General features: G+C 25.4%; 1 protein-coding gene across 2 annotated transcripts in view; it reads left to right on the top strand.

Annotated features, from left to right (window-relative positions):
- The window catches only part of LOC112684144 (growth factor receptor-bound protein 14-like), a 102,771-nt gene that overhangs the window by 2,100 nt on the left and 86,872 nt on the right, over positions 1-13,799 (top strand). Inside the window, exon 1 of one of the 2 annotated variants that reach the window (XM_025555481.1) lies at positions 11,323-11,357. The exons of the other annotated variant lie outside the window; for it this stretch is intronic. Coding sequence (XP_025411266.1) covers positions 11,338-11,357 — 20 coding nt within the window. The 5' untranslated portion in view covers positions 11,323-11,337. Of the gene's footprint in view, positions 1-11,322; positions 11,358-13,799 lie in introns of those variants that run through there. 2 annotated transcript variants of the gene reach the window in all.

The following is a 13,799-nucleotide window of genomic DNA, read 5'->3' as shown; positions in this document are numbered from 1 at the left end:
ATGATAAGTTATATCATACGGAAAATTGTGAAGTCGATGTCTGAGTGAAGGTCGACATGAAATACATCAATTTATCTATTATATCTTATCTCATATAATTTTAACTTCAACATGAATGTAACACCTAATAAAGGAATCTTAATTATAAATACAAATTTATTATTTATTTGATCATTACATTTTTGAAGAAAATTCATGTTTAAAAATTTAAAACATTAAAATTATTTATCATCTAAGTAAAAAAAAACTTGGTTCAATCATTAGTAACATTTTTAACATTTTTTAAAATTTTAATTGTAAAGTAAATTAATTTAGTCAAATATTCTTAATTTATATTTCTAGTTTATTTAAATGCCTATTAAATTTATGATACTCTGAGAAATAAAACAGTAATTATCTCAAAAAAAAAAAATAAATAATAATAAATTACTTGTTTTGTGATACGTATTAATAATTTTTAGTTTTTCTCTACCTTTTCGTTAATATTAAAGAACACAGTCAATATATTATCTTCTAACTCTTCAATAATTTCCAATATTAAAAATCTGAGCGAAATATGTCATTAAGTATAAACCTATTCTAACCCACGGAACCGTTAATAGCAAAAATAATCGTAATAATTTGGAAATATAATAAATTATGCCATATTTACAATTTTAATAAAAAAAATTAATAGATATATATAATAATTATCTATCTATAGTTAAAATTACTAATAGTTGGTCTTGAATTTAAATGTAAACACAAAAAAACAAAAACTTCAAAATTTAACCAATAAAGTTCGCCTCACTCAGAATCTCATTATGTACACCGTTTCTTTATTTATACATTTACAAATTAATACGTAAAAGTAACTCAAAAATGTGGAAGAAAAAAATGAACATTATAAGAACGTTTTTGAAGAAATTATTACTTATAGAATTATTATTACATATTTGAAACAAAAATACTCAAATAGTTGAAATGCAATTATAAAAAAAACAATAATCGACAAACATTATATTATCTTCGCATGGAAAAAAGTAATGATACTTTGGGAACAATGAATTTTAAGTATTAATTTAGATTTGAATAATGCTGTAGTTAAATCCAAACCAATTCATTAAATATTAAAATATGTATGCATTATGCAGTAAAATTTCAATGAATTATGCATTATCTTCAGAATGAGTTTCAATTTTTTGATATGACGGTTAATATTGAAAGTGTTATAGTCGTTATTAATCATCATTATGTAATTTTAGAATTCTAGCACCTACGAAAGAAGACGAGAAGATGCATAAAAAGCAAAAGCTATTGTTGAAAGTAAAAAAAAAAAAACACTAAACATGAACTAAGTGAACTGAATTCTATGCAGTAGTTTATTCATGTACAAATTTTATAACCGTTATATGAAGAATATACTAGATAGAACATGGATAGTCAGAAACGTTTATTGCCTATAATAATCTTTAATTACACAATTCATAGGAAAGCAGATTCAATTTTAATATATCAGTATTGTATTCAAAACCGGAGCGGTTAAAAGATCGCGTATATTATATATTATAACGTTTACTCAAAAATGTTTCCACCGCGCATCAGTTTATGTACCAAAACATACTGAGTATTATATTTCATTATGTATTTGTATATAATAGCATTATCATATTTGATTATGATTTACTCCATAAATCTTTAATATATAATATACGTAACATACTCATCAAGGATGTTTAGTATCCGATAGAAATCAATGAAGATAACTTTTGTCATTTGAGTAATGAGAGTATCATGATTATCATCTCGTTATTAACAACTATAATGTAACAATCAGTCAGATAACTATACTGAACTATAAGTGTATGACGTTTTGAAAATGTAAACAATTATATATTATTCATTTACAGTCATAAACGCTATGGTGTTCGAACGTCCTTGGTTTCTATAATTATAGAAATTGAAATACTTTATTGATATGTACATGAAGTACATATTATTATATTGTAAATAGCATATTTCCAAAATGTTTATTTATTTTTAAAAACCTCAAACATCAATATCTGTTTCCATGTATGAAATGTCATTATTCTGATTTTTATATTGAACCATAAACTTCCATAAACAACTCATAAACGTGGCAAGACATTTTTCATACTCATAATATTTATGACAGTCAACATGCATTATTTTATTATTATGAGTATATAAAACTGTTGAATAAATAATATTAACGAACAACTTAAGTCACTGATGGCAAATATTATCAGGATCATCATGCTGTACACTCATTAAATTGTTATTTACAAATGCCAGGACATACGCATAATTCTTACAAAATTTGAAGATATAGACGATCTAGGACTCATTATTAGTTCATGAAATATTTGCATATCTGGAATGACCATCTTAAAAAATATATCGGCTAGAATTATTAAACGAAGAAATAATTTGAAACAAATAGAAAAAACGTGTATTGTTGGCAATAATAATTAATTTTCAAGATGGATTTTTTGGTAAAGTTTCGATTCAAATTTATTCAACTGAAATATTCAAGCTAACATCATTCAAATAAATACAAAAGTATTATCTGTCATTTTTAAATACCTATGCATTTGTTTGGGATCATGATCATTGTGCACAATGATCAATGGATAATACAATTTTGTTGTATAATGACTTACGCCAGTAAATTAATCATTGATTACTTATTTAATTATTACAGTGAAATTGCAGAAACTATTGTTTACACGAATCGAATTACTTTATTAAATTTATTTTAATTATTTTGGTTTTAGATTATTATATATATATATATTAAACCATTTGAAGAATATTTCCAAAACACTGTACAATAGATGTGTTTCCGTAAAATTATGTTATTTTGAGAATGGAATTAAAGTTTGGTGCGATATACTAGTACAGTATCAAAAATAAATTTTAAAATCACAGAACATAGTGCTTTTGTGTATTATTATTATTTATGATGTTGTTATTTATAAGATTGCCCATAATTTAAATCACATCAATAAACTATTTCATGATATACAGTGGTTAAAGTGGTAAAAATGTCGAGGGGGGACTATAATCACCAAAAATGGTAAAGGAACGTTCCCTTACCAAAGTCTAAATCCTATCAAACTTTTATAGGTAGTCCATAAGACAAGGCCTCTATAATTTTTTTCTTTTATACAAATGTGGTTATAAAAAGTTTTATAAGGTGTAATAACTAAAAATAAGTTTCCTCCCAAAAAAAAAAAATAAAAAAAATATCCTCAGCATATGCCAGGTCAGTAAAAATAAATTGTTTTAATTCTAAAGTGTTTTTAAAAATGAATTAAAATTTTTAATTTGGCTTATCCTAAAATATTTAATTAAAAATAAAAATAAAACAAATTTATATTAAACATTACTTGTTAGAAAATAAAATAATACCACAACTCACAAGCTTAACTTTTAATTATTTATTATTTATATGTATACAAAACAGTCTTAACATTGATAATTGTAACACAATTCAAAATTAACAATCGCTAACCTACAGTTGTTGATCATTATGTTAATATTAATAACATAATATAAAATATGCACATAATAAAAATGTTTATGTATTATCAACAACTAAATAAATATATATTTTTTTATGCAACTGAAGAGTAAATTTTATTTTTATATTTATCTATTATAGTTCGTTATTTGAGTTTGTAGAAAAAATATTTATTTTACATGGTTCAACATATTTTGGGGATTAGAAAATATTATACTATTTTTCATATTTTAAAATATGTGTTGTTGTCTGTAGAAAAAATCAAATTTGTTCATTCATAAATTTGGACTTAAATATCACAAAAAAAAAACATAAAATGAAAAAAGGATTAAAATAAAACAATAACAATTATTTTATTTTATTATTTAAAAATATGATCACTAGACATAAATTTGTTGTGATTTTTTTTAATTTTACATATGAAAAAACTTTATGTAAGTTATCTTGAGTTTTTTATTGGGCACATTTTTTTTTTTGTTACATAAGATATATGATACCTATACCTACTGAGTAAACAAATACATATTTATAAGTGCAAACAATAATTAAAACAACTATTAACAGTATAAATCAAAATATATACACTGTGTTTATAATATTATATATAGTTAAATAATTAGCATACTTGAGAATATTTTGAAGAAAATAAAATATTCCTTGGGTTTAAGCATTTTTTGAACAAATTTTATTAGTTTTTGAAGGAATGTGTAGGACCTATTTTGAGATTTTTTTCCGTGCATATGTTATACCTAATAATCCACCTTTTAATCATAACTTAATAACTTACCTAACATATATTTTATTGTAACTTGTTTACACTATGATCATACCGCCAAAAACAAAAAGCAAAAATGTTTAACTTACAATCATTAAATGCCGCTGTCTATCACATATCACTACAATTTTGGAACAATCATTATAATAATAAATTATGTGTTGGTGTCGAGTGTCGGATATGGGGTGACCTATGTTTACTCGTATACCGTACACGGACGGTCCGTGTTACGTGTTAAAAAATGTTAATTGTTATGTACACGAGCGTCCGAGTATCTGTTTACAATTAGACACGGCGTCTGTTAAATTAACCCACGGTTACGAAAATATTATCTTATACTTATTTCTTACATATTGCAATATATTATTTCATTATAAATATTTTTTCGTCAAAGTCTTAACTTTTTCTTCTACAATAATACATTTCATATTATAATATATTATGTACTGTATTTGATAATTACTAACGCCGTTTAGCGTTAAGTCCCCCCAGACTTAGAACAATTAAATTAAAGGAGACCCCATCCTCTCCGTCCCTCATCACTTTAACCACTTTATCATTGATATACGAATAAAAAAATGAGTTTACAACTGTTTTATCATACCATATTATTTTTTTTATAATATAATTACATTTCTAAAATAATATTAACTTTTGGTGATAATATTATACAACCCAATATAATTAACTAATTAATTGATGTCATGTACTATTTAAATATATGATTTATTATTTAGTTTCAATAAATAATTTATGATATACCATAAGACTACAAAAAAAAAAAAAATATATACAGGTCCAGTTGATTATGATGATAAATAAAGTACTTATCTTATCTCTGTTATATCATGACAATACTTATTTTTTAGAAAATATAACTTCAGTATAAATAATAATATTTAAAAATAATATGTCGAACTAAGTAACCTTTGTGCATTCTTTAAGCCCTGATTAGTTCCATGACTAATACATCTATTGTTAATGACTACAGTCTATCAGTTCTATAATGGGTTATAACTAATTATACCAATGGCCTAGTACTATTTTTAGTGTGACCGCAATTACATTTATGAAAAAAAAAATAGTTGACAAATTGACAAATTTTGTGTTTTTTACAATAATATAACTTTCAAACACAACTATCTAGTATCTTACATGGATGTGACCAATATCACATGAAAAATGACCAGTTACAAATATGTATAACAATAAAAATTTTAAAGTTTTTCTAAATGTTCACATAAAAATTAATAAAACATAATTTTCAACATTTTCAAAAATAACTAAAATCTTTAATCTATTTTGAAAACGTTGGCATTTTAAAAATTAATATATTTTCATCGTTACTACAAAATAATTATTCTACTGTATTTAACCCATCATTTTAATATCTTTTACCCTTTTGATATTACATAGTCATCTCTGATAAAAACGTGTTGCCATTAAATAGTATTTAAACTTGTACGAGTATACCAATAGCATAATACTTATTATATTTATTCATAAATGCCTGATATTATTGATTTAATAAAAACGTAATATCTCAAGAATTAAGTTTTAATAAATTGTAAATTGTGCTTATCTGTATTGGGAAAGTTCATTTTTAAAAGAAACTCGTTTCTATTCCTTGTTCCCATTATAAAAAAGAAACGTATTCCCGCTCCTCTTTCCTTTTGTAAAAATGAAATGTATTCTTATTCGATTTAATATTTTTTTAACTATCCAAGCGGTTGTCAATGATGTTATTTTTGTAGAAAACTTTTAAAGCGGAAATCATTGTTTAATTTTTAAATTTAATAACTTTCCTTTATAATAATAAATAAATGCTTAAAAATAATAATAATAATAAAAGGTGGTGGAAAAACAAAACATTTTTAGGAGTACCAAATTATTTTGATTAATGATATTTACATTGTTTTTTATCATAGTTATTTTACCGTGTTTTATATTATAATATTAACTTAATATTATTAAATATTTTGTATTCTTCGATATAAGAAAGTAAAAACATGGTTAGAACACATCGTTTTATCAGCAATAATCAATGATTCCAACTGAGGCCAAATAAGTTTATATATTTTTCCACTGATTATAGAATAGACTTTTACTATTTTATTGCCTAAACTTAAATTTAGTAGAATATATTTGTTATATATCCTAGAAAAAATTATTATTAACTAGTAAAATATTATAATTAAATTAATTGCCTATAATTTTTTTTTTCGAACAGACATTTGCGTTCAAGCTCTTTCTAAATAGGAACCTTTTCTCGTTTCTCATTTCTATATTTGACAAGGAACATGTTCCTTTGCAACACTGGTTTATCTATATCTATATTTAACCTGACTTCCTATTTATGTAAAATACATGCATTAATAATAGCATAGACTGTGAATATTTTAACCGTTGCTAATTGGTTAATTATATCCAAAATTGTTAAAATGATAAAATATTTAATACCTAGGGGTATATAAAATTAATTTTTATATCGGCGACAGGATTATACAACTACTACCTTGGTTAAACAAAAATTTGGAATGCCGTAAAGCATAGGAATTATAAAAACGTTTCTATAATAATTAAATATAAATTGAATTAATTAATATTTTTGTTATTTTTTTTAGTTGTCTTTTGTAGTTAATTTTTTTTTATTTATGTATTAAAGTACCGATGCACTTTGAATGCACTATAAATATACTACCTATTGTTAATTGTTATTACATTAGAGTTATATAAGTACTCAACTTTGTAAAATTTATATTAGTAAATACGAGTACTCAATTTTACTCGAATGCTATAGTTTATTTCAATACTTTATTGAAAAATAAATGTAAAAACTCAGTGGCACACACTCAAAATTAAATAGTGGTAGTATGTTGGAAAAGTACCATCCACCCACCAAATCACCTTCAAAAACCGACTTGCATGTGCTTTACCTTTACACCCCCTTATATATAATTGTATAATCTTGTTAATAGTAATAACTATAATATTAATAATATATTACATTTTTTTTTATTTCTTCTTCAATTTAATCAAAATAATATTAAAGTATTGAATATTATTAATTCTTAATTCAAATGGCATATATGTTATCGATTAATTATTAAATATAGTAATATATAAATACATGGATGCACACGAATTGCACCCCTAAAAACGAAAATATATATCGCGATAATCAAGTTTCGTCCGTGTTTTTCACAAGATATCCGAGTTGCGTCCACGGTTTTTCGTTGACTGTTTCCAGTTGCGTCAACAAGAATAATATACATAATAATGTCTATAATATCATATAATATTATGTTTGGTGATAATCTCGTAAATCGCCTCGATTACCGATACCTTATTCATAAATCCTATCCTATTTATTGTTGGAAATTAATTTTGTACGTTTTAGCATCAATTTCACTGTAACATTCACTTCAAATAATTTAATGAAATATTGGACATAATACCGTTGAATATAATAATTATTATAATATTATGGCATTTATAGTCAATGATAATATTTTTCATTTCAACTTTGGAACAATAATATACTAATGAAAATGCTTGAAATAATTTAAAGTGTCCAGTGAAAAAAAAACAATTATACTGTATAAATGGATACAAATTTGCTTTCTAAATGTTTTTCAAAAAATTTGGTTTGAAAGATTGCAGTTGGCGATAACCAATTTAGGTGAAATAAAAACTAATAAATACGAAATTTACGTGAGAAAATTGATGACATAACTCGGACGTGTAGTGCGAAAAACTGCGACGCAACTCGGACAAAATATCGTTTATGGGCGCGATTCGATTGTACCGAAATATATATAATACAAATTTTCACTATAAATAAAATATATTTAACAACAAATATGTTCATTATTATTGTAAGGCTTAATAATTACATTATTACACCCTGGGACTCAGTTATAAACTTTTGTAAATAAATAAAAATTAATATGATAAAGCAATTTATAATACACTGTTCTCATTGACAAATGTTTTCAATTGTCTGTAATGTTAAAGATGATAAAGTTATCATTAGAATTTAGTCAGTAACCTTTATCTAAGCTAATGGGCTAATGGCTATATTATTTTATAGTTTATATTTTAATATTTTATACTATGTAGAATTATGATGTAGATATATTATGACCAGGGGTTAAACCCAACCACTAAGAAAATCAGGGGTAACAGCTGCTACCTTTGAACCTTCCAATGTATGCATTTTTTGATTACTCAAATTTTTCAAAATTTGTAAATTACAAAAATGATTATAATACAAACATAAATTAAAAATATATGAACATAAAATTTTAATATATTTTAAATATACCAAATTTATATTAAAATTAATAAAAAAATGTTTATCTATTATTAAGTTAATGATGGTGTCTCTAACACTATTTTGAATATTCATCAGTTAGTTCTCCATCTTCTTTGTGAGCAACTAATTATTTTCTAATCATAGGCTGTTAACAACTTGAATACCTATTTGCTCTGTATAATTAGCTTAGTAATTAAATCTGAGTACTTACTTAATTATAAAAATAATATATTTTCGTCAATATAATTATATATATATAATTATTATCAAAAAGACGATATTGCCTAAGTGCCGAAGATGCAAAAATGACACATGTGCCAAAATTAATATTTTATATATTTTATAAAAGTATATAAAAATATTTAAAATTGTCAATAATAGATAAAATATAATATACATAAAAATAATTGATAATAAATATAATTTTAATGATCAATTGGTTTTAATTAAACTTTTTTTCACTTACTCTAAACAACTTATTTTACCATACTGATATCTATTTCTTCCATTGTATAATTATGTCTTTATGAGATATCTTTAATTTTTCGTTGCGAGGAGAGTTCATAAATAAATATATTGCGATTTGTAATTTTAATAATACATCAATTACTGTATAAACGAAACTGAGCCACATAAGATTGATTTTTTTTTTAAATGTCCATAGTTAAAAAATAAAATCCAGACAAAAAATGGATTTTGGCTATTTCGTACTATACGATTATTTTTATTTTTATCTTATATTGACGCTTATGTCTTCTAATCACCACGAAAGACATAATATATTCATTAAAATAATTAATAATGAAAACCAAAGTAAAATTGAATAAGGACAGGTACAAATTAATGTCTATCCTTGACAAGGATAAAAGTCTTAGCAGTTCTATAATATGCCCAAAGTTTTAGAGGGTTTATTTTTATAATATTCCCAGAAACCCATTTGTGTATTTGTTTTCTGACAACATATTTTTAAATGAGAATTATTTATAATCTCTAAAAGTATAACATTCCATTAATGCTAATAGTTAGATTAATTGAATATTTTTTCACACAGTTAATTATTATTAAATAATTCATAGCCTAATTGTATAATATATTATTAGACTATGAGCTATCATTGTTCATAGTTTTACCAAATGCTATTAGTTTTATGTACAGTTTCAAGAATAAAGCATTGATGTTTTCAATTTATCAATAGATAAATAAGATTAACTATATATATTTAATGTTATTTATTACATACTACAGGTTCAAATTTAAAATTAAGAGATAGCTGATCGATGACAATTCAAAACCTTTGATTTCTTATTCTTCTCATATGCACATTGGATATACTTTAATTATCTTCATACTTGCTTTTTATTTATGATTTGCTAACCTTAATTTGAAACTAAATAAAATAAAAACAATATCTTTTGAATGTTATTTAAAAAATTTATTTCAAAGTGTAATATGCGTAATATAAAATATAATAAAAACTCACTCAATATTACAATTTCATACTTTATACACTATAAATCTTTTATATTTTATTTTTAATTTATAGGGCCGGTATAATTTTAGGTGATACTATTAATATGGTTATTTAACTGACGAAAGCTAATTATTGTTATTGTACTGTATACAAAATACAGCCCATACATAAGGTTGCTAAACTAACACCAACATTATGATTCATTACAGTGGCGTCGTGATGGGGGGCAGGGGGGCGGCCCGCCCCGAGCGGCACTTTTTAGGGAGTGAAAAAATTTCACAGTAAATAATAAAATATATTTTGTAAATATTCAAACCATATTTTTAACGAAACTATAAATTTGGATCGAATGAAAAGAGCACGGAATTTTTCATTACTTATTCTGTGACGAATTCAGAAATTCCCTTTCTTTGAATGATAAATTGTACTTGCATTGTTTATGAATTATAATCAGTGATAATGACTTCTATTACATACAGGGTCCGGCAAAAAGACCTCCCATTATTTTAAAAGGCAATTACAAATAAATAAACAATTTAACAGAAAAATTGTATTAAATTTTTTAAATTAAATACTATGCCATTTTACATTAAATAAAATAATTATTTAGTTTTAAACATTATATCCATTAAATATTGTCCTCTATTATTAACACATTTACGAAGCCTTTCCCAAAAGTTTTCCATTGCTCGTCGAGTCATTTGTGGTGTAATGGCTGCCACTTCCTGAGTGATTGCTTCCTTAAGTGCTTCCAAAGATGTTGGGCGATGAGTGTATACTTGGACCTTTAAATGTTCCCAAAGAAAAAAATTACAAGGTGATAAATTGGGGGCCCTTGGGGACCAGGTGATGTCTCCTCATACAGAGAGAAGATGTCCTGGAAACATCTCTCTCAAAACGGTTAGTGAACGCCGTGAAGTGTGTGCTGTGGTTCCTATCTTGTTGGAAACAGACTGCTTCGGGGTTCCTAGTAAACTGATTTAAGTTTGGTCAGAGGAAGACCTCAATCATGTGACAGTAGCGATCCGCTTAACTGTAACTTTTTGCCCATTTTCTTCGAAAACACATCAAATTCAGCAACAGCACTCCAAGTTATCACATAAGGGCTGTGAAGTGGTCATTAACAATGTTCTTGAGGGTTTTCTTTTGCCCAGTATCGGACATTTTGTTTATTTACAGTACCCGATAAATGGAAATGGGCCTCGTCAGACGAAGTCAAACCAGCACCAACGGGAATGTTTTGAAGAATGTCTTCACAAACAGCTATGTGAGTTTCAAAATCTCTCTCGCTTAATTCTTGTATGATGCTCACCGTGCCACGCTATTATGATTACTGAAAATGGCATCTATACCCGGAAAACCTTTTTATCTATAAATAGCTTTAAATATAAACGTCTAAAATACGGGAGGTTTTTTTGTCGGACCCTGTATATATTAAATTCAATATTGTTTATTACGTCCCTTTCAGAAAGTAATTGATGCTTTGACAATTCAAAGAAAGTTTTATTCGTGGATCTTCAGTTGTTTAGTTTACGTTGTTTCGTAACTTTGATTTTTGTGCAAATAAGTACGTGTAGTGGTTATGAAATTATTGGATAACTTTGTGAAAATTTGTATTTCCCGCTACGTTTACCTACATTCAACTGTGTGAGTATTAAATATTTTATTTATTTAATTTTATGTTGGACTATCTGATATGTTGTTCAAGCTTTAATTTATTAAAATCCGGCCATGTACAAGTTTTACACTCGCATACCCAGGGTTCCGAATAAATAATTACAATTTTCAGATTTTTGCCTATAGATAGATGTGGTGTAAAATATACCTAGTTTTTGAAATGTTTGATAGTTTCTTTTGTAACTCTAACTTTTATCATTACAATTTTTTTTTGTTTTAACATCAAAAATGAAAAGAATAAAAGAAATTGGGGTGGAATAAGATAGTTATAAAAAGTATAAGTATCTAAAAGTAGGTTCTATTACCTACTTAAAATTAGGGTTCATCTCGACGATTGCATGATTAAATAATACTTTTGTACATAGGCGTAACTAAGGTAAAATATCTGAAAGGGCTACAGCCCTCTCTTTTTTAGCAAAACTTAAAATAATCTGTAGATCACCCCTACTCTTATATACCATGTTAATACGAGTACAGATATTTTAGTTGGATTTATTGCAATGTGTCTTTTTGTATGTGACACTATTGTGAGTTAAGTATGCTGTATGCAGTATGCCATGTATAACATGGAATATTTATGGGGGGGCTAACCCCCCTTGTTGTGCCTATGCATTTGTACCTGTTATATCCATGGTTGAAGTAAGAATTTTTGTATTAATAAACGTGATTGTAAAACACTTTTTTATTTAAAATTTAACCTGTATAATTCAAAATAATGATGACTGTTCTTGCCGAAAAGTTCTCTAAAATTAATATATATAATGTATAGTATACATTAAATTGAAATACCTAATTAAGAGGGCGGCAAAGTTGTCTTCCGCCCCGAGTAGCCGATACCCACGCTGTGCCACTAATTCATTAATAAGTTTATACATTAAAGTGGTTATGTTTTAATAATTATAAAATATAATTTATATTATTTTTGTTATTGTTATGGCATAAAAAGATTATTATAAAAATTATATAAAAAGATAGTTCATATGACATGAAAAATACTCTTTCAAATACTTATGGAAGTAAATTATGAATATTTGTTTAAAATTCTGGAAATATCGGTATCACAATGTATTGTCTAGTATTGTTATTATTGAAGTAGGTATTTTGGTATATGAATTTAACGCTCTAAAAAAAATTAATGCAAAAACATCTTAGTGATATATATATATTTATAATTATAGTATTTTTTATTTTTTTTAAATTTTTTTCTTTATTGCCGTCGTTAAAAACATCACAGCAATGTAATTAAATAAACAAAAATAATACTAATATAATATATGTATAAGGGAACTAAAATTAACTAAATTAAGAAGCCAGCGGAATAAATGAAGTTAATAATGGAATGGATGACAGGAATGGAGCGAGAGTTAAGGGAGGTTGGTGTCGGGAGTGATACAACCAAAAAAAAGATAGCAAGAATAAAGGAGATATCGGCTAGGAAAATTTATAATATTATACATATAATATATATATTTGATTATTATACATTTATCTTTGTTTATTGGGATCGCTTTATAATGTTTATTCAAATTGTAATTCATATATAGTATTTATATTGTTATTTTTCCCATTCATTTAATCCGTGGTTGTTCTGGTCATTGAGTGTAATAAGAGAACAGTAGTGTATTTTGTCAGTTATTTGGTTAGGTTGAAATACTTTGTAAAGAACTCATTCATCGAGTCCATCTAGGAACTAATAAAGTTGGATTCAAAAAATTCGGGAGTTACTCAATTATGCCAAAAAAAATTAATTCATTTTGGGTACAGCCCATTTGCGCCAAAATAAAAGTTTGTTATTTCCGACAAATCATTTGTGCCAAATTTACCTGTGTAAAAATTTTATATTTAACAAATTGGTTTAATAGGATTAAGTAAATTGGGTCCGCGATTATTTGTATACCTTTTAAAAGCGGTAAATTAAGACCAAGGGGAAAAAAAAATTAGTAAGTTGGGTTTTAGCTATTAAACCACTTTTCTACCGTATTATATTAAAATATTTAGCTTGGTATAACGTTGTATTCTTTGTATCAGGGGC

The sequence above is a fragment of the Sipha flava genome, unplaced genomic scaffold (genome assembly GCF_003268045.1).
Source record: "Sipha flava isolate LNK unplaced genomic scaffold, YSA_version1 241_pilon_pilon, whole genome shotgun sequence".
Lineage (NCBI taxonomy): Eukaryota > Metazoa > Arthropoda > Insecta > Hemiptera > Aphididae > Sipha > Sipha flava.
Note: the sequence above shows the minus strand (reverse complement) of the source record. Positions and strands in the feature narration are given on the sequence as shown.